The 24,423-nt window shown below is 28.3% G+C and overlaps 1 protein-coding gene across 9 annotated transcripts in view; it reads left to right on the top strand.

The window, feature by feature from the left end:
• The first annotated feature begins 1,200 nt into the window (after positions 1 to 1,200).
• The window catches only part of Tomosyn (syntaxin-binding protein tomosyn), a 75,440-nt gene continuing 52,217 nt past the window's right edge, over positions 1,201 to 24,423 (top strand). For 4 of the 9 annotated variants that reach the window (XM_069114193.1, XM_069114192.1, XM_069114194.1 and 1 more), the window contains exons 1-5: positions 1,202 to 1,817; positions 15,416 to 15,513; positions 17,553 to 17,735; positions 18,084 to 18,218; positions 23,209 to 23,272. In XM_069114193.1, the coding sequence (XP_068970294.1) occupies positions 1,698 to 1,817; positions 15,416 to 15,513; positions 17,553 to 17,735; positions 18,084 to 18,218; positions 23,209 to 23,272 (600 nt within the window). In that variant the 5' untranslated portion in view covers positions 1,202 to 1,697. Of the gene's footprint in view, positions 1,818 to 15,415; positions 15,514 to 17,552; positions 17,736 to 18,083; positions 18,219 to 23,208; positions 23,273 to 24,423 lie in introns of those variants that run through there. The other 5 variants (XM_069114196.1, XM_069114195.1, XM_069114199.1 and 2 more) reach the window with 3 other exon arrangements.

The raw sequence follows: 24,423 nt of genomic DNA, 5'->3' as shown, positions 1-24,423 counted from the left end.
ATATAATATACTGTACATTTGTATATCAAATAAATATATTATATTATAATTAAATATATTACATATATGTAACTATAAGAGAAAATTTTCTCTGCGATTACATTTAAGTTTATATATATACACATATATTACAATGTATAAATTAATTGAATTGATTATATTTAGATCCGAAAGGTTACAAAAACAATATTTTAGAAATGTTTCCTTTACTGTAATATATGTTATCAATTTTCAATGTAAAGAACATTGTATTCTATTATAAAATATTATTATTATTAGTACTGTAAAATATCAGGTTGTTTTAGGCGATATAAACTTTGTAATGATTTAATTTAATGTCATTATATATATTATATGTATGTGAACTTTATTTGACAAAAATCGGATAATAGGTTTAAATTTCATAAAAAGGTCTATAGTCCCTCTACTAGTGACACTTGAATTTCACTAGTCGACAATCAATAGTTGCAGTCGTAGCAATCACGTTTTATTTACGTTTATTGTCTCATCTCGTTGGGCAGGCTATAGATATATTTTGTAAATATAAATATAATCAGATATAATATAGATATACTTTGTAAAAGTACTAGAAAAAGCACTAGTTTATTCATAAAGTTGGTAGCATCAAGAGCCATTTAGAATTTATGACTATGATTTTAATTTACTTTATTCAGTGTATTGTACATAGAAATATTTAAAAATAAATAATTTAAAAATGAGAAAGAAATTGTTTATTTTTCTTACATAGATGATAATGTTTAATTATTATTCATATATATTTATACAAGTGCCTATTTGTCATCACATATACTACCTAAGAATTATCATCCAATTGAAATGAATTTACGATTGATACATATATTGGAAGAATGCATGTAAAACCTTTATTAGCTTAAAATTAATGAATCTTACAAACAAATTTCGCTGACATTTATTTAATTAATTTTATATCCAGTATTCTAAAATACTTCCTTAAACGCTTCAATTTATAACTAAATAGTCAAATGTGAAACTTATAACTATAAATCGAAATTTAACTTATTGTTGATAACTCAGATTTATAAGTTGCTATTAATAGATAATTTAAACAGATCAATATGCCGAGAGTAACTATCTATTGTTGTACCACACTTTGGACTACCTTTATGATGATACGAACTTGACATAAAAACTTGCCATAAAGGTTTGTTCACGATTGCGCACAGGGTAGGTTCGCGGTCATGCAAGAATCCACATGAGCCTGTTGCCAGTTATTGATCCTGACACGATTAAACAACACTGCATTGCTGTTAACTACGAAAACAATTCTGGTCACGCAGCATTTGTAAAAACGCGCCGACAAACGGTTACGGTAACGTGTGCGTCTATATTTACACTAAGTACTACGATCTCGAAATGTGCTGAAGTGCCTCTCCGACGTTATCGTTATTCTGTCAAAATGTAGAAGAGGTCCCGTAAGACTCGAAATATCGATGAGTGTTACTTTCCATTCATCCGCAAAGATGTCATCGTTAGTTTTTCACGGAAAAAGGAACTTTTAAATAGAACATATTGAAAATTTTTGTCATAAGAAATTTCGAATTTTCTTGTTAATTCCATTTTCTCAAAATTACGTATTTTGACTTGGAACTTTAGGAAGACTTGAATTTGTGTTGCTGCTGCACATGTGATCCTTTAGGTGTTATCTTCGGTTCGTAATGAAGAAGTTTACAATTAAAGGCGTGCTCGACGGGTTCCGATCATCGGTACCGCAACCCGTCAAACCTGATCAGGAAATCGTCGAAAATTTACGGCCAGAACATTTTCAAGTAAAGAAGGTCAGTAACGATATACTATAACTATTAACTTATAAGTTACACATCTATTTCAAATTACATGTACTAGCGTTAAAATAGATTAAAATATGCTATGTTGTTTTGGATATATAGTATTATCTTTTTCTAAAAGCTGTTTTCGGTTTATAAGTGGAATGACCCAATTTAGAAGCATTTATTGCATACTACGTTTTTTATCGCTTGACTTTTTATTTGACAACTATAGCCATTTTTCTATCTATGAAATTAATATGTTAGTATAATATCACTAATGTTATCATAGTGGATATATGTTGTACAATATATACTATGATATCACCGCTATTAGTAATATAAATGTAGAATCAAAATATCGTAAAAATAATCTTGAATTAAAAACGACCATACATATTATATTGTGTTCCTGAAGTTACTAATATTATTATTATCTTTATTGTAATATATTACTTTTAAGCAAATATACAGCTACAAATTTAAATAAATGCAAAATAGCTGAATGTATTTGTTGCTAAGTCCTGTTTATCACCATATTCTTTAATGCGTGTAATTTCGATGAATAGCATTGAATACAGGTTATAAAGGAATAAATTCTAGTGTATACGTATGTATGGGCATATATAAGTATATATATATGAAATACTAATAAGTACAAAAGTATTTCTGATTTAGAAATAACGTGAATTTTTTTGTAAATTATGATATAATATGAATTATGATAAGGCTCTATCAATTAGAATTTTATAATAAAGAAATGAGGAAAGGAAAATAATGTAGACGTGTATAAGATACATTCTTTGCACTATCTTATAAGTGCGAAAAACTTTTTCAAAATAAAAAATTTCGATTCGTTTATAATTACGATTACCAGTTAGTAGGAATTAAGAAATAGATTATTATGAATTTTGTTACGGATAAAGCTATTACAAATAATTCAAAAGAACAATGTGATCTTTAATATTTTCGGAATATTTATAATTGCATTTTTATTCAACAGATATATTTGGCATTTTAATCGATTATGATACCTTAATGTTCTAAGTAAGAAAGGATTACACCATGCAAAAGAAGTGACGATATGCACTTGCACGATACATATCTAGCGATAGTTTATCCTAAGTACATGTAATACATTATCAGAGTAACATTGGTGGGTTGCATATCAATGTGACGTAGTTAAATATGAATATTGATTTCAAAATTGTTAATAGTGCGAATAAATATAATTTTTTAAAGAAAAGTGGAAGGTGACTTAAGAGAAATTGCCAAATGGATATAATGATGCTTTTTGACTTTATTATACTAGTATTATATTATAGCATTTATTTCATCTGGCATCTTAATCGGGAGAGAGAGAGAGAGAGAGAGAGAGAGAGAGAGAGAGAGAGAGAGAGAGAGAGAATATTATAGATTTTATTCAGTAACATTGATACTTATGTCTTCAAGATCTCTTGAAGATCATTTGTTAGTATTGTCAAAGGATTTTACAATTTTTTATAATAAATAATAAAAATAATAAATAAGATGTCCTTCTTTGAGCATGAAATTCAAGTTATTAAGATATAGATAAATATAATTATTCAATAAAAAAAGTTGTGTTGTCCAGTACTCAGTACTGTGTACTCCAGTACAGTGGAAAGTGAAATTAATTATCATCGTATAAACCATTTATCACGTATTATAGTTTCCATAGGATTATTATTAAAGGATGGAATTTTTAACATTTTTTTGTTTACAGTAAATTCATATATAAAAAGTAATCAATCGTGAAACATTGGATTAATGTATTCAAGTTTGTTTTTATGCGAGACGACAGAAACGCCCAACTGATTATGTAGATAGAGGTAGAATTACGCTTACATATACTATATAAATTTCCTTATACGATATGATCAATCTTGCTACGATCTTCGAATTATATATTCTAATTTTGCTTTCATTTCAACAAACAAAGATATGTACTCTTATAATGATTTAAGAAAGACAGGAGCATAAAATTAGAATTGAAAATTGCGCGCGTTAATAACGATTTTCTCATACCTTTTTCAAGAACATTTTAACCAATAGAGAAATACCCAAAAAATATAGATAGGTTAAGAATAAATGTACAATTGTTATTTTCAGACTTACATTTTCATTGTTCCTAGTTGATTCCTTTTATGATGAAAAGAACAATCTAATATATTTTATTGTATTAATGTTTAAAAAAATTTCATTTTCATGTATGGAAAACAATTCTAAAAGATAGAAAACATATCTAAGTAAATATGTGAATTATTGTCTGCTGTAAAGTATGGAAGAATATTTAAAACGTTGACATGCTTAGTGATTAATATATTCCTTTTCAGTGTAAGAAAGAATTACGTTTTTCGCAAATTTCTACAGCTTTTTTGTTATTGTTTCTTGTATTGAATAAAATTCTTCAAAGTGGCAAGCATGACCAAACCATAAATGCTTCCTGTCGTCGTGGTGCTTTATGGCTTTCGTTCAGCAAAGGAAATCAATATACGATTTGTCGTTAAATCAAAATAAATGCGATCTGCTTGTGTTTTGCTACATATTTCATTATTTTCTGGTATTTTCATCGGTGCCTGAGTTTTAATACGAATCCGCAAATCGTTTTCTTTATTTCACGCTTCAAGAAGTAAAGTGATGTTTAAACTAGCGCAACAAATATTGCAAAATGCACATACACGTATAAAGGAGGTTACTTTTAATGGAAGCATGTGCAGGTCGAGATTCAATGCGTTGCGTCGATAACAGTATCGAAACGAATTCCTTTACGTCATGCATATCGGTTTATCTGCCTTTAAAAACAATCGTGTCACCTACATAAACTGTTCATTGGTAAGATGAAAATTCAGTAGGAGGCGTTGAACATAATGGTATATTATACATATAATCATGTATCGATACAATACGATATAACATCAATATATGTAATATAATGGGATTTTGAATGAGGGATCAGGAATGTTTTTTACGCAACAATAAAATAATGTCTAATAAAATAAAGTGATGATACAAAATGGAAAAATACAAGAATACTTGTTGCGTGATGCCATCTTCTCTCTATTTTACCAATTCCCTCTGTACATAATTCTTCAATCTTTCCTTTAGTTCTTTCTTTTTGTTTATTGTATTTAATTTTAATTCCTTCAGTTCTTCGTGAAGCTGTCGTAGCTTCATTATGTCGATCTCTTCGATTTTTGTTTCTTTCTTCGATATTACCGTGTTCTTGATTTTGATTAATGTTCTCTCGGTATCATCTCCCATTACAATCATTTCCGTAAGCCTCTTTGAATCTTCCCTTACTTGTATTTCTTCGCTTATTCTCAATATTTCTTACTTCAATGTTTCAAATTGTTCAACACTACAAGTTACCAGTCTCTTAATCATATTTTATTGTCAATACGTAAGATGGACAATAGAAATACTTTCACATTTCATTCCCTAATTCTAATATCTCTTTTATCTCGGCAAAACCCCAAATTAATATTTTGTAACAATACATTACATATATATCTACGTATCTACGTCTATACGTACGTATAATTCGTATATATATTTACGTATATCTACGTATTGGTCGTATATGTAATTATATATGTTTAAAAATACAATTATAAGTCATATGGTTCGTTGTTTAGTTATTGAATCTGCGGTGATATGATAAATAGAAATTATTGAATAAATCCATTGATTTTCAACAGTTAAGGAGGTTTTCTTTTGTCACAAAAGTATATAAAATATTCAATACATTATTCTGTAAGCTTAATTGCTTAGTTCTTAAACTTTCCAATATTGTCCACGAAAGTGCGTATGTATTTTTAAAAGCTTGGCTTGAAAGCAAGAAAATGAATTTAGAAGTTCATACATATAATAATTCTACATATGTACCATATGTTACATGTCGGAATTGCTGTTACTAATTGAAAGTGTAATGTTAAGATATTTTTTTATTAAAATAAAGATTTACATTTAAAAGCCGTATGACTTTTGTAAACAAATATAGAATTATGAGTTGATGAGAAAATATATTTCAGAAATTCTAACGACACGTTCTAATGATTTTAACATAGTTTCAGAAAAAGGTCTTTTTTTAAAACGTCCTTTAAATTGTTTCAAATAGTTACATACATATACGATCATTATGATTCTCATATATGTCGGTGAATAGACTGTATTTTTTAAATTGTATAATAAGCTTCTATAACATTTGTGGTATGATATGGATAGTAGATCTATCGTAACTTTATTCTCAGAGTGCATATAATAATTGCCTTACATTACGATGTTAATTTAGTAAAATATTATTTTATTAATACAATTAATGAGAAAAATAGAATATTATGTTATTAAATTAACATCCTTATATTTCACGGTAGATAGAAATTTACATTTTAGATTATTATAGATAATGAGATATTTCAAAATTATATTAGGCAATTGGTTTTTTTACGAAAATTTAAATATAGAGAAATTTTTAAATTTGCTACAATGTCAGATCTTATTCATGAATAAACAAAGTAGAAATTTGGGGATGGAACGTTTATTTATCTTGTGTCATCGAGTTACTATATTTTTATAGGTACAATAGTAATGTTTAATAATAAATCAAGATTCCACTGCTAAATCTACTAAATTGTATACAATACTACATAATTACCTGAATTTTTGCAAGATTGAAAAACTTTAGACATGGGGAGACTATGTGTTAGATTAACGGAATTATAATTATATCAAAATTTATTATTTGATTCAATTATTAGATTTAAAAGAAATTACTTTTTCTATGATTTATTACAAATTACTTAATTAAATTCAATGTAGTGGTATTATAACACGACGACTAAAAGCTTTTATTTAGGTCTACACTAATTATTTTAAATGTGCACTTCCTTGTAGATAAGCAACTCTACGTTACTGCAGTACAAAACAAAGTCAAGTAGGATATAAGTGTACATGAATCTTAGGTTTTTTAATGGTTTTGATGTTGCACTTTACTGCTAAAAGTGGTCCATACGTTATGTTGACCAGTCTTACACATTAAATTGTATATCTTTGGTCTTCGTCTTTGTTTCTCTTATGAGAATCGTGTCTTTACTATACTCTTAGCTGTCTTAGATATAAACTGCACTGTTAATGAATATTATTAGATTTGAAGGTGTTTAGAAATATAACTATTGTTTTATTTATGTGATTCACATGATAATATCTATTATTCAAAATGAATGCTTTGTTATTTACGCCTGCATTAACAATGTATAAACAACGTTATTTCTGAAATATTTATGATATATAGTCCATATTTATGCGCAGTATCTATTATGAAATTTTGTAAAAGATTTTTTATCACTTACTTCGCTATTTACTTACTATACTTTCGAACTGATAATATTTTTTCTGACCCGAGTTACAATGAATGAAAAAAGTAAAAGCAATTTTGTATTTCAATTACATAACAATTGCACAGAATAGCGAGCAGTCACGTAGTGATAGTCTAAATATTCGCGGGCAGTCTTGCGGGCACTGTGACATCTAAATAGATGAGTAAGCAATAGCCGTCAAGAAATGCCAATTACGTGATACAGCTTGTTTCTCTGCATTGTACGATATGATAGAATCATCTTATATGGATTAATCTAGTTAGAGAAGCTTTTAGATGAGAAATTTTATTACATTCATCGGTTAATATCTTTGCAATCAAGTCTGGATAATAATAATACTTCTGTAAAAAAATGAATTTGCTCTTGTTAATTAAACAAAATATTTTAAGCGATTTATAATTAAACATAAAATATAAGCGTAATCATTACACGAGTCGTGCCATAGATAACAAGTCTGAAGGAAATGTGCATATAATAGTTTATTAAAAGAAATTTCATATATTGATATATTATTTCGTATTTCATATATAATATTAAATGTGAATAAATAACTTATAATCGATTCATTGTCAAAAGTATGAAGAAATTCATCTTTCGGTCTAATTCAGACCTTCTGATTTTATTAAGGGCTGCAATATTTATGGCGTTACTTGCTTTCTTTATTATAATTTTTTCCTATACTGTGCTATAACGGGATCTGCAGTTAATAATATCGTATGAATTTAGTCCATTATTGTATTTTTCTAAGATTTTCTGGTGAAGCTTTTCTGAAATTCTCTTCAATTTTTCGACCAACTAACTCAGAATTCCTAAACCACACAATCGCAATTTATCAAACGTACGATACTTAACATAAAAGTAAACTGTTTTTTTTTACTTATATAATTATACAGAATAAATTTTACTTTTTACGATTGCACATTTTTTTTTGTTTTGTTTGAAAACAAGGAAAAATCAAAAATTAATTTCAGAGATATTGCGGCCGCAGAACGCGATAGAACTAATTATAGTCACTTATAATTAGTAGAATTAATGAGCATTATAAGATTATAAGAGTTTTAGAATATGCCTGAAATGGCTGCGGACGCCGTTTAACAAAAAGCGAAATATTTGGAGTAGCGACACCTCTTGGAAGCCATATTTTGTTAAATTTGGTAATGAATGACTCGATACATTCCTCTGCGGAAAAACACCAACCATCGTCAAACGTATTCTTTGTCCATGACAAAATGAAGTATTTCGGTGCAATTCACAAGTATTACTTATAGGTATGTATGTATAATATATTATAAAATACATTTCTTATAAAATAGAGAAGTATTTCTTTGTTATATCTTAAAATACATACCTTGTGACAAAATATGTGACATGAAACACAAAAGCATGTTCCAAATAGACTTTGAAATACACAGTCCCTATGGAATACGAATTACAGCTACGTTACTGCATAACGTATTTAACGCGGAAAATATTTAACCTTAGACAGGTACATACCATGATTGGTAGGCTTTATAAAATTAATTTCTACCTGTTTTTCATCGTTCCGTAGAATACTACAGCAAAATTTGAACCATTTAAATTGAGTTGAGTATCTACATGCAACACATCGGGAAAGCTATTTCGATTTCTAATAAACCATGGAAATTCTATGCAGATTAGGTTTTTATTCATTGGTGCTATTCTAGGAAGAGGAAGGTGGAACAGAAAAATTGGAAAAATAATTCGTGGCCATTTATGAATAAAATTTATCTTAATTTATATGTATATCATGACTATTATAATTTATGTTGATATAAGAATATCGTGTCGTTAAGAAATGCATATTGTACTGTGCCCCTTACTGAGAAAATATCTCATACAAGTCTTTGCAGTAATGTATAAATTATCACAAAAATGCAACTTTATGCGATGGTAAAATGCAAAATTATGGTGTGTTTCAAAGTAACATAAGATCTTAGAAAACAGAATTTTTAATTAATTTCTATGCATTTCTGTATGAGTGCCCTACAAAAGTATCAAAATATCGAAAATTGAACAGTTTATGAAATACTTACAGCTTGCTATTTAAATATGTAATTTAAATGTCTTATAATTTAGCAAAAGAAAATTTTTCTTATTTATTAGAAATTATTATTATAAAATTATTATATTATTAATTAGAAAATATTTTCTTAGTAGTATATTGCTTTTTTTTAACTTCCCAATTACGTGACTCACTTTGCTTAGCATATCAAAGTGCTTAAAAAGTAATATTACATTTAAAAGCAGATCAATAAAAGTATGATGAATGTGTAACATATTATGTGTAACACGTTTCGTGTTTGAAGTTCTGTTATTTTTATATAGAATTATCACACTTCATTGTTATGTATCAAATATCTGCCGGAAATTTTAATGAGTGCAGTATATATACTTTTGTCGATAAAAATATCAACAAGTTTCTTACACAAGAATACATATAGATCTTTAAATCAATGGTTCATTCATTAGAAGTACTTTTATGATACAGGAGTATATATTATAAAATGTAAGGCACACAATTTGCAGCACGAATTGAATGTCTACCTGCTTTATAACTCTCAAATGCTCAGTTAATGACCTCTGACTACAGAAAATGTTCTTAGTAAGATCGTTAATATAATATAAATAATATAAGATAATAACAAAAAACAATCGACATGATGAAACTATTGTATTAGCTTAATACGATAATCTGCTTTCTTGTTCTTTTTTAAAATAGTAGTATATGATATTACATTATGTAAATAATTGTTGCGAGATTTAGTTCGTCTCAACATAATAGGGACTATGGAAAAATTATTTAGGCCTTAAGGCAGGTGACTGGATAGTTTATATTATTTGTAGTATATCTGTGAGATATTGTGCGTTCAATTCCAGCTATGGTCCTCAATTTTCCTACATCCCTTCAGATATGATAGAAATACATAAAAAATGAGCACAGTTTTCAGAATAATAAATCTTATTACATCTAAATTTAAGTTACCTACATCAATATGAATTATCGTGCCATATTGTATACATATAAAGTGATAACCAATTTCAAATCTTGTATTATGGATTTTACTAAATTTAATAATTAATCATCTAATAATTAAATATGCAACTGAACTAATCGTTAACAATACGTTACTATTGCTGTAATAGTATCTAGTAAGTTTGTTTTTCGAAGCAATGCTGCGTTTATATGTTAGTTAGTTCAATATCAATTCAATATTACATATATTGATATATTATACCAATAAAATTTTATTTTTATTTCTTCTGAACTTTTGAACTTTCTATTATTTTGCAGGTGTGATTTTCAAGGAAACATAGTTTCGAAATTTATCTTTTTTCTTTTGGGTTGATAACACCTTGATAACTCTGTAGAATGCCAATTTATATGGGTACATTGGATGCTAAGGTTCGATGTCTATGTGCTCGCAAGATTGTAACACGCGAACTGTCGGAAATTGACCAGAGACCACCTCCTGAAAGTTAAAATAGGATATAAAGGAAGGCGGGTGTTCATAAGTTTCGTATTGCTGTATTTTAACCTACTTCTCCATTCCGTTGAAATGGAACGAGGGCAGTTTTCATGACCAGTGGAAAGGCAGTAGTGCTGCATCAGAATCGATTTTAACGTATATCTGTCTTTTAGGGCGTCAGATTAATCCTAACTCTACTTTGTCCCAAATTTGTTTCTTATCCGTATAACGGATAGTTCTTTTATTTCATTTTTTAAAGGAATCAATTACAAAGTAACATCCATAAACTCTTATATATTGTTTGAGTTTTGTATTAAGCCAATAGTAGGTATTTTAACAATTGTATAGAAAGCATTGAAAATGTATTAAAAATAAAGTTGAAATTATACGAAGTTATACATTTCTACATACAATTGTAGATAATTTCATATTTCTGCGGTGAAAATATCTACTATTTATATCGGTATGTTTGCAATGTTTCATGCCATTTATACAAAATATTTTAATAAAAATAATTGAATTATTCAATTTTATTTTACGGCTTTATATGTACGTATATCTGATGTAACAAATTTGAACTGAAAGCACGGAATGCTTAAAAAGATATAGGATTTAAGTGAATAAATTTCAAGATTTTTATATACTAGTCTATTTCGCTTTATCCAATTTGTTAGATAATAAACATAAAATAAGATTTAAGTTGAAATTTTCATATATTATACAAAATTTACTAGACCGTAATTAAATCAGCATGAATTACATTTTTCTATTCAAAGACTTTCATAATTAGAATCTGTACTCCTTTCGGGCAGTCAAAATCTTTTTTATAATGAACTTATATCTTTTAAACAATTTTTGATAATATTCAGACGTAGCAACAAATTAAGCTACTGATATCACGGATGGCAAGCATTTAATTTGAAACATCTTATCCTGCGGCCATCCAAACATTCTGCGAAGTCTTTATCTTAATGTTTTGTACAATAGAGCATCGTGCACCCTAATTACAGCCAGGCTGTCCGAAATTCAAAGACTTGTTCCCATTTTTAGTGCTCATCGCGAATGCACACTTGTACACCGAGTCGTTTTATCTTCGCTATTTTTGTAGGGGGTTCCTTTAGAACTAGACCAACCAATCATTACTCTTCACTCTCTGCCCTGGGAATTTACTATATCAAAATCTGTTCTTGCTGCGGTTATCTAAAAAATATAAATAGAAATCGAAATTACAAACTTAGTAATTCAATATTCAAATAGTTTTTATCAAATACGAATTCTTTGGTTCGACTGTCTGATGTCAAATCGATGATATTAAGTTCGTGATTATCTTTAATCCGATTAACTCACGATCATTTTTACACGTTTATAACCACATATCATTTCAATTGCTTTTCATTAATTTGACGGGGAACATCGTCGCGTCGTGACGGACAAGGGTTGCGTTGTATTGGTACCAGTTTGTACTTACTTATTCTACAGGGTAGGCCAAAGTTCAGAGTAGGATTTGAGAAAAGAATAACTTCATTCTTCTTTTGATTTCATGTTACAGGTTCGTATATGTTACAACTGAGATTTAGGAGATTTATCATGATGAGTTACACTGAGAAGCAAAGCATAAAAATAGTAGACTTTTAGTATCAAAGTGATAAGTCCATTATCGGCCGCCACGTTCGCCCGATCTTTCGGCTTTCCATTACTTTCTGTGGGGCTATCTAAAGGAATGGGTACATGTGAATAGACCATGTACACTTGAAGAGCTCAAGGAAAACATTCTTGCAGAAACTGGAATATTAGAACATTATATAATACTCAGACATTAAACATTGTTATGAAACATGCTATTGAAAGAGCCTGACATTGCTAGACAGTAAACAGAGGGCATATAAAAAATATTATTAACTCTCATACATAAACTCCATACTATTACAAGCTTTAAATATTTAGCAATATCGTACAAACATGTTATAAAATAAGAAAATTCTTAGTTTAATCCTATTCTTAGTTTTAGTCCACCCTGTACTTACGATTCGCTGTTTGATAGGTTCTTAAGTTTAAGAGAGTTTCAAATTTCAATCTAATCGCCACTTCTGTCCATTAGCCGCATACGTCATTGCTCGTCAATTATTAGATATTAAAAATTGTAATTATATTTACAGATATTGATAATTATATTTACATAGCTACGATAATATCTGTTGATAATTTCGGGCAATTAAACTGTGTACAGTTCTTATTTTCTACCTTCAGCGTTAAATCTCGGTATTCATTTCTTTTGTATTTTTGACATTTTACACAGAAAATTTGAAACATTACAAAGATACATTTTTTCAAAATGGATTAAAGGAAATTATGTTCTAAAGTGTATTAGGAAAATGAAATACAATTTAGTCACAGATTTCTATTACATATTTCCTAAGAATGTGTTTTTCCATGAGGTTCTTAATGTTATTATGTATACGTTCCTCAGTATAATTGCGAGAATAATGCAATGCAATAATCACGAAAATATGTGTATATGATTATAAAAACAATAATCGATAATCTATTGGCGAATGTATACAGGACAGAAACATCTGAAAGAAGCAATTCCAATAATAACGAACAAAATTTTGTAAAGAAATTAAAACTCTCTGTGGGAAGTTGATTTGATTCTAATGAGTATGTTCTGAAGGATATTCCTAGGCTGTCTTTGTATTTAAAAAGAAGAAAAACGAATTTTTTTTCTTGGTGAATCGATCGAATTTCCTGTTGTAAATATACTACATAAATAAATAAAAAATTAATATATATAAATAAATATATTTAGAGATATAGATATAGAGATAGATATAAGGTATACGATATAAGAGAGGCAGAATGTAGAAACATATATACATATCATACATGTATCATGGTATTGCATAACTAGTATATACTCTGAATCAGTGATAAAGTTAGGAAAACAACTTCCTTCGTTATTCACTTCTTGGACCGGAAATCGTGATTCGCTAACACAACATAATCTCGTACCTATCAGTCTAAATCTTCGTACAGAATGTTATAAAAGAAGACTTTGAAAGCTTATAGTAGGTACTCATCGAGGGGAATTAAAAATATCTAATCAACATAGGCTCTAAAATTAATCCTTTTGACATTACATCAAATTTCAGATCCGACACACATGTCAATCTGACAATATTTAAATCAGATAATTGATAATATATGGATGGTAGGAAGAGGTTCAACAGAATGACGATTTCGATTACCAGATTTGATTCTTTTGAATTTTTTACTGTGTACTATGGATACTCAAAGAGTTTTGTCTGTGATGCATATTATACATCATCAGTGATGCATATTATACATCGTGAGTGATGCATATTGTGGTAAACTTACAAATAAAATGTTATTTAATACGAATATGAAACACGGAAGGAGTATATATCTAAAGAAGTATGTGGATCTATGATGATTAGCTATGTTTTATTACTTTCAAGAAATGTATAAATTTATACAAAGTATCAGACTCTTTTTTTTGCAAAACCTTTTGTATGCCTTCCCAAAACTCTGTATAAGTACTCTTTTGTATTCAGATAGCTACACACATACTAGGTATAACTCTGTCATGGTAATTTTACATTGTACGTACATATATAAAGAGACATTATATCAAAATTGAAATATTATAACTTATATCTATAATCATAAAATATTAATTTGAAATACTACGGTTACGAAAGGATTATAAAAGACTCGGACATTGTACTATTTTAATTTTTAAGCGTTATATTTTCAATAAATATACAAGGAACAACAAAAATGTATTACATTATATTACACTATTCTATATAGATAACAGTAGAAAAGCGCTTTTGAATTATTACTTATTGTTGTCTAAATATTAAAAGAAACAGTGAAGAAGAATGAATCTTAATATCTTATGTCAAGAAGTTTCGAATACTAATGTTAATTATATACATAGAATTGAACAACTAAACACATAAAACTAATAATGATTATTCACGAAAGTTTGTCATGGTGACACCATTGACATGATGCAAACGTTTTAGTATATTGGAAATAAGGTTTCTTCTTTAGCATACTCGCTCTTTCATAAATTGATTCTTTTTCGTAGTGAAATATTACTAATTATCGTATTTCAAAACTTGTATATCGGCTATTGCGGCTCATTCTGAACAAATTGGTAACAAAGTTAGTGCACACTTGCAATCCGACGTGTTCAGAGTTGAACGAAGCATTGTTTACAAACCTTGAATATAAACACTGGCAGTATATCTTGTGTCTGAAATTTTTGTGCCATAAAGTTCGCTCTTTTTTAGTATTTCTTTTAATATTTGGATGACAATAAATAATAACTCATAAGTTTTTTACAAGTGTAATGTAACATAATGTAATATATTTTTATTGATCCTTGTACATTTATTGAAAATGTATAGCTCAGAAATTTAAAATTGTACAGTGTTCGAATTTTTTTGTAACTGATCATATAGACGTCCTAATGGTTTAAACTAAATGTTTCGTTGAAAGTACATAGTCGATATGAAAAACAAATGAAATGCAGAATTAGCCTATGTTATATAGTCTATGTTAAATATATACATTGGAGACTAGAGAAACAATGCTATCTTTTATCTTATATCGTTCTGCAGCCCTTGGTGGGGTTGAATAGACTTTCAGTTGACTAAAGCAGGAAACATGAATTGAAACAAATGCCTTTATGTTTCAGACATTCAGACATGGCTTTCCACATCAGCCGACAGCAGTGGCATTCGATCCAGTTCAAAGACTTCTTGCTATTGGCACTAAATCTGGATCTCTTAGGATGTATCCTTTCATAATGTTTTAATATGATCAATTTAACTAGGTAAAAGGAAAAGAAGAGAGGAGTATCCACTAGTGTAATAACACAAAATGTATACGACCAAATCAGGTATAGCTTTCTACATAATTAAATTCCTAACAAGACCAAATAGAAGATTAATTATAAAACAGACCATATTAATAATAGATAATTACAAAGATTATGATAAATTATTCTGAAAATAACTTTGAAAGAGTTTAAAAAAGGAAACGTATACTATCAGTGACAAATGCTAAATTAAAATTTTCTATCTTATGATATACAATATACATGGTCAAATGGTATCTGTTATAAAATGCAAAGAGTAACTTTTGAATTTTAGAATAAAAATAACTCGCTTTTATGTTCTCATAAGATTTCTTTTCACAAAACTATATTTTATTGCATTATGGTATTCTTGTTTAGTAAATCTACTAAATGTATTATTTAAAATTTTCTTCGAGATAAATGACATTTATTGTGTTTTATAATGTAAACAGCAAGTTAAAGACTTATATATTTAAAAAAATAGCGCGTTTCTTAACATTATTTAAATTGTATTATAAAGTACATATAAAAAAGCCTTAATACAACGGAAGGTTATCAAATATAAGTAGTGAAGAATCTTTCCGTAACATAATCAGACATAATACGTTGAAGTTGTAATTTGGATAGGTATGTCTCTATTAACATAGCCGCATACAGTACTAAGATATTACGTATGTATTTTGAAAATAGCAAAAGGGATATCCATTAAAATCCATTAAGGATTAAGAGACATTTGAATCTCTTTCTGTGAAAATTATCTTGTCGTTTGATTAACTCTTACATTTACGTTTCTAGTGATTTATTAAGATGTCTATAAGATTGTTAAAGAATCATATCGAGTGAAGTTATCCAATTTGATTGGATTAATTACTCCGTACAGTTGGTTTATGGTTCGTCAACCATGTGTTCTTTCACGTGGGTGCTTTTATTGGTCTATTCTGACTAAAGATTTACCATGTAGTGAATGCTCATCACAGCTCGATAAGCTTCCTAGTTGCTATCGAGACAGGCAGTTGCTACAAAGTAACTACTTTCATCTGACGGTGCGCTTTATTGCTCAATAAAATCTTTGAACGCTCTCTACAAAGAATCGATTGTGCATGTATGAAGAATGCAGAAAATCAATGATTGCATGGTGTGCTAGAAGTGATATGATGTAGAGATACAGAGAATAACTTGATTTATTTACAATATATTTCGTTTATTTCTGTTAATTAACTTATTAATTGAGTTATCTTGTAAACAGAAGTTTGTACAATTACGGAATTATAATTAATAACGACAAATCAATGATTATTTAATCGGTCTTAGTTCTTGCAAATGTAAGTATGATGTAATTTACTTTTTATAGAAATGGAGCGGCACACAGAAAGGCAGGGGATTTCAAAATACGAAAATTATCATGTTCAAGAGATTGGCAAACCCGAGTGACGAGTTAGTTCATTTTCCCTGATTAGTAGGTTGAAGGGGAAACGTGTTCTTCCCTAGTCCCACGAGTCTTTATCTCCTACAATTGTACTATTTGTATTTGTGCATTGTACACATTGTCATCGCCTTTATATAGCTTTTCCCAATATTTGGTATGTTTCACTCGAGGGGCTTAAGTTAAATTTTATAGAAAATCTTCTAATTTATTATTGTAGGAATTTGTTTCACAGATAATCTGTTCTTCATACTATTTTATATATATTATATTAAATGTTAATAATTTACCAAATATTCAATGCAAAACGATGAAATTTGCCAGATGTGTTTCAGATTTATGTTTATGTTAATTATTCCAACTGTTTTTAAAAAGTATGCTATGCTAATTAGTCTTGAGTTTTATTATTAAATGTATCTACTAATCATAATTTATAAGATAAATACAAAATATTGTTCATTTACAATTTATTAAACTGTGACAAAATAGACTCTAACAAGGTTTGTAAAATGGATATTTTTGATTTTCCTTAACTAAAACATGATAAAATAGTTTGGGTCGACCAGGTGTAGATGCACATGTAAGACACGAAGGATGTACAGCAGTGGTACAATTACAGTTTTTAATCAACGAGGGAGCATTGGTTTCCGCTACCGCAGATGACACTTTGCATCTATGGAATTTCCGACAGAAAATACCACAGGTTGTGCAGAGTCTCAAATTTCAAAGAGAAAGGTCAGTCTTTTCATTTATATTTTTGGTTTTCATTTCACAGTATAGATGTATTTCTTATTGCATACGTTAGTAGTTCACCAACAATGTTAGTTTTGCCTTTTATTTCATTTTCAGTTGTTATATAAAATACATGAGAAAAAATAAAATATAAATGATAGAAGTAATTATTACTGAATATTATTTTTAAATGACTGGTAACTCGTTATTTTTAAAAACAAATAGATTCTTATTTCAACTAATCATTAGACAATAAATTTCATATATTCTTTCGTGTTACATATTTAAATCTTTTTCATATTTGAAAGATTTTTTTAGATAATGACGAATAATTCATTCTATTTCAAACAGAATAACATGCATCCACTTACCGCTACAAAGTAAATGGTTATATGTCGGTACGGAACGGGGGAATATTCATGTACTTCATATCGAGACGTTTGTTCTTTCTGGATATGTAATTAATTGGAACAAGGCTATCGAAGTGTAAGTACGCAAATGTTTGTCTAAGTAGTTTAAGCTAAATATGATTAATATCCTAACTATGAACAGTATCATACGTACATGTGTAGAATAAGCAGCGGCAGCGACATATACTTGCAATTATGTACGTCTTATTTCAAACTGTCTTTATTTTTCTTTAGTCCTATACACATTTTCTTACTTATTCCGATAGTTGGATTATTTTCCGATTTAGAAGTGAACAGTTTGATTTTCCACTAAAAGCGGTTATGATAGAATTTGTCTTTTTATTAAATTATTTTATTAAATTTATTAAATTATTTAAGTAAAGTTACCTAAACATCTCTTCGAATTGTGATGATGCAAAAAATATTTTTTACATAACGTAAATGATATCGAAGGACCGATATCCGGCAAGAATATCTTTTCCCGAGGTTATTCCTCAGAGCTTCCAAGGTCATTGATATTTTTTATGTATACAACTATATATATATTTTGATTTATTGCATCGTGTGGTTGGTAAAAAAATACGTTCAGGTATGTATAATAACGTGACCTTGAAATGACCGATTTCTAAAAATTGAAGTTTTACATATCATTTATGTCTATCGAGATCGCAGACTTTGGCCAAGACGTCTGAACTTGAGAATGTGAAGCAAATATTTTTTATCACATTAAGAATATCTAGAAGACTTGATCATAAAATGTACAAAACAGCATACACTTCCCTTTAAGTAATAATCTTCGTAGATATTCAAAATAGTGTTCTTGTACGATCATACCTAAGTGTAAGATCTGGCGAACACGATAATCATGCTACAGTTCCATTACGACCAATCCATCGATTTGGAAATTTTGAATTTAAAATTTGTTTGGCATGGCAGAGTAGAATAAGCCGGACAATCATCATGCTAGTATCACATTCTTAGACAGATATCTAATAGCACATCATATATGAAAATTTGTAGCTTGTTTTATAAGAATAATGCATACTTTCCTTCGTGTAGAGTACCGCTTATAAAATAAGGACTAATTATTTGGTTATTCAATATGCCGCCCAAACATTTGCACACCACAGTTTTTCTTTATCCATTGATTTACCAGTAATGCATGTTTGTCAGATTCAACTTATAATGGTTGGCGAAAGATGCTTCGTCAGACAGTAATATCTACGCTTTTAAAAAATGATTGGTAATTTTCATATTGCTGCAAACCTCACTGAGAAAAATACATACTATTTACGAAATTTGTTCCATAAAGAACCTGTAAAGTGTAAAGATAGATGATACGGGTGAAATCTTTCTTCTTAAAGCGTCCATATTATGCCCGTTTTGGAAATATCACTTTCACGCTGAAATTGTCTTCTTAGACTGACATGTGGATTTTCATTTACTGTATCTACAATAATTCTTTCATTTCTGTCGTTTCTAATAGTTTTGGTTCTCACATGTTTTTTCACGGGAGAAATTGTTGACCACCTCTGCATATGTACAATGCGATGAAGAATTACGATCAGGAAATTGTTTTTGCTCGAATTTGCTCAAATTGCTTCCCTTAAACACTGATTACTTCCACCACAAATGAATATCATATCATCGAGTAATTTATTGTGAATTGTACGTTGACACAATGATGGAATAAAAATGACCAGTACTTCAAACCGTCAGGGATCATCAGTATTGCGATACTAAACATATGTACAGCCTCTCGATTGTCGCGTCTTGGCTAAAGCTTGTCATCCAGAAATTACAGTTCTACGTAAATTTTCTGGAGATCCAGATCATTTCAGGGTTATAGTATTTACATTTTTTAACGTATTTTTCAATAAGTTACATGATGCAATAAAACATATATATAGTTATATGCAAATAAAAACGTCGAAGATCATTAAAACTCTGAAAAAATGTCCCTGGAAAAAAATGTTCTTATCAAATATTAGTCCTTTGATACCATTCACGTTACGTAAAAAATATTTTTTGCATCATCATAATTCAAAGAGATATTTAGCTGACCTTACATAAATAAATGGACCACCTTGTATATTAAATGGACAACTTATGATACGAATATTAAATATATATCTCGTAAATTAAATACATAAAATTATTCATATGCAGTTTTGAATTGTAACAATTACATATATTGTATAAATGATTGAATGGAAAAATTATTATACGTATATAATAATTTGTTAATGTGTTGATTATTTCAACGTAAAACAGAAGTGTTATTTTACATTTCGTATAAATATCTACGTTTAGCTTACGTTATTGTTGGAATATTGGAAAGAATATAAGTAGGTATAATACAATAAAAAATAAATAATTTCGGAAAAATTAAGAAAAACACTTAATATTGAGTAGACACTTTAAATAACTGATGAAAATTTAATTACTTAACTTGAAACAAAACACAATTTTCTTAGATTATTGAAGTTCATATATAAGCGCATAATATGCAGTGTATTAATATAATTTCTTGAAAGGTAACTATATTTTAACATTAATAAATTTTATAACGCGCGTTAATTTAACTGTTGCCGCTTTATGCCAATTGGAGCGATTTCGAAAAAGATGAGTGAAATTAGAATTAAGGAATTTGATCTGCAATCATAAGTACGTCATACTAGAATGTGTGCATATGTATAATGTGTGAATGTATGAAGGGAACATTAATATGAAGAATAATAATATACACAAGATCGATCTTAAAATTTTTGGTCATTGAAATTTTACTTAAAGACGAGAGGGTTCATATATAAATAGAAAAGTAACATGAGTGTACAAATTCAAATTGTTAGAAATATATACTAAGAAAATGATCAATATAATATATGTAATGATTATGTAAAATTTTTCAGAGGGCTCTTCATTATCCAAGAAGGATGGGAAATAATGTCATTCGTAAAAATCAGATTTCAAGATCAAATATAACATATTGCATACGATACATAATTGAATTTAACTGTAAATCTTGTGCAACTAAAGTATCAGTGTGTCGTATAGTATATTTACGAAGAGTCTTACCAGTAGCAAAGAGTCTTACATTATCAACTGTTTCTTCATTATCAAATTGTAAAACAGGAAAAAAGAAATTTTACACAAAAGGAAGTGGTGGGACGTAGATGTAATCATTGATGTTAGTACATTAAACGAACAAATTAAAAGATCATGGAATTATTGTTAAAATCGATCGATTTTTTAACTATCTGCTTTAAGTTATTACAAAGGTATTTTTACACTAGGAAGTAAAGTTAAAAAGTAAAATGTTTTTGTACGAGAATTTCATCAAATCAGCCAACTTTGCGGAGTTTAAGAAATTAGTTTACGATTTAATTCATCTTTATTACTCTTATGGAGTATTTATTTATTTATTTTAATCGTAAATATCATATTCTTTAAAGAAAAAAAGACATGTACAATGCTTTATCGTAGCTTCTAATTATAGCTCTAATATAGTGGTTCTTAATCTGTGGAATATGCATATTTATTTATCTATACTAAATCTCTTCTCGCCAAATTTGGAAGTTATTCATGATGAGCAATTAATGAGTATTTTAAATATACATATTTGAGACATATTACAAATTAAAATTTTGAACTATGTCTTGGGGATCTGCAATAACAAAGAATTATTTGAGGGTGATTCAACGAAAGATTGTTAAACAAAAGATTAAGAATTGCTGCTCTAATATATTATATAGCTTATAATTTTAATTCTAATAGATATAAACGTATAGCTTATAGCTTAGCTCATAGTGATAATTGTTACTATTCATCGGTATGTAAATTCAGAGTGGTTGAACATAAAAAATACTAAAATATATAGCAAATTAGAAGATGCAAGTTCTTAATGTTGGAAGAAAACAAAATGTCAGTAATGAATATTCTTGTTAAATCATTAAATAGAAGAATGAATTTTTAAAATATGTTATTAAAAATAATCGAGATTTAAGAATAGCAGCTCTCTAAGACACCATATTTGCCTATAGAATACATTATATTCTGATTGTTAATGAAAATAAAATATACATATATAAAAAAAAGGTATATAAATATAAAGCACACATGTAATACATGTAATATTATTTATTCATTTTGAAATTTATTATTTATAAGATACATAAAGTTTTTGAACAAATGAATACAATTATATGACATTTAATTGTAGATTGATTAATTGAAAATTGTTGCAATGAACAAATGTAAAATATGTTAGAAAAGCTTCTTCCTAAGCTATATATACGACGCATTGATATTTGTAATAAAATAATTTTTTTTATAACAGGAATAATATGAATATCTAGATAGACAAGATTTGCAGTCTAAGAATATAAGGAAATACACTTATAGTGTAATATAGTAATGATAATATTGAAAGTAAAATCTGATCTGTTATTCTTAAATTTAAACTTCCTATATTTATTCATTACCTATAATTTATAACGTGTTAGTGTTTTTATGTCTTATAAATTCTTTCCGCTTACGATTTTATTTTTAAATTTTTCTCGATAAATGCAACACTATTATAGTTATAGGATATTTTAATTCGTCTGCTTTAGTTTCCAAACTATTTTAGGATTTTATAAGATGACATTTATTATGTATATGTTACGCATTACACACGAGCACAGCTTTCATCGTATTTGGTGCATCTGTTTTAATTTCTCATTTAAATTTCTTTATCTTTTCGAGCTTATTATTTTCGTAGATCACAATAGGTATATCGTACTAACTTGTACAAATATCGAAGTATATTAGTAATTTTAAAAGGATTTAAGTAAAGTTGAGGAAAAATGTTGAATTATAATAAAATTGATATTCGAACATTTTTAAAAACTGATATACATATGTTAAAGTATATGAATATAATACAAAGATATAGGCATATAGATTACGTATACGAGTACTGTACAAATAAATATAACAACACGTATATACAACTACACATGCACGCGCGCGCTTACGCGCGCATACACACACACGTATATAATATATGTATATATATTTTCCAGATCTAGAAAGACCCATCCTGGTGCTGTAGTACACTTGAGTGATAATCCTTTAGATTTGAGCAAGGTACGCGTGTTTTTGAGTACGTTTTATTTTGCATTATTCTCCATCCTTACCATGACATCATACCTTACATTCTTCAATATTATGTCGAATTATGAAATGAAATCATGATGTTAGGATATTCTCAAGATTCATTTCAACATTTTTTATAAATATTCTTTAAGGTGTTATCTGTAACAAGACTCAGAGGTGTGTGCTTGCATGTTGTGTGTGTGCATGCGTGCATGCTATTATTGTCGTACAACATGATTTAACGAAGTAATTTCTTTCTGATAGAATCATATCATTTAATGTGTTACTAATACGTGTGTCGTATAGATGTAAAAGTAATGGGATCGTTATTATCTTCATATTCATTCTGCACACCTAAAGTAAAAGAGTCACACTCAGTATTCATTGCTGAACATACCACATTCAATTTTCTTTGAAATTTACTCATATAAAACTATTCTTAACTTGCAACAGAATAAAGATTAATATATTTCCCGGTTAATCGAAATTTTCCATTCAGTTTTTCTTTATACAATTGAATTAATTTTCTTTTTCATTGTCGAGACATTAATATTTATTTAAAATAATGATATGTACAATACATTGTACACATCTATATTGTGAATGTATGTATGTATTTGCTATGTGCAATCTTTCTTGCGATATCCAATCTTTGTAAAATGGTATTTAACGTATCGTATTGTATCTCATATATATCACACCCTTTTTCCAAACTTTCAAGTCCCATTACTTTTGTATCGCTTCAATAAAGCATAGTGGTGTTGCATTAGTCACAGAATATGTCAAGAGCTTAACAAAAATTTAGCTCGTGATCATAATCACTCATCTTTTTATACATTTTACACAAGTTCATCATTAATATCAGAATTAATATATGTATATATGTATGATAGGATAAACCATGTCAAAACTTCTTGAAGTTTTATATGCAAAATATAATATTCGTTGTTCTGGTACTAATTCAAACTTTATATTACTACCGTTCATTCACTTGACTGTTGTTCTACTTGCAAATCTAGCGATCTAGAGATATTTTAACTGGATTGTACATATGTATAATATAGTCTCTGCGATCATATTGAACTGTATTTAAAGATTTAGCTGTATAAAATAAACTTCTCCATACTATTCAGAAATATATT

The sequence above is a fragment of the Bombus flavifrons genome, chromosome 5 (assembly GCF_040668555.2).
Source record: "Bombus flavifrons isolate JBK064 chromosome 5, iyBomFlav1_principal, whole genome shotgun sequence".
Classification (NCBI taxonomy): domain Eukaryota; kingdom Metazoa; phylum Arthropoda; class Insecta; order Hymenoptera; family Apidae; genus Bombus; species Bombus flavifrons.
This window is presented reverse-complemented; position numbering and strand designations above follow the sequence as displayed.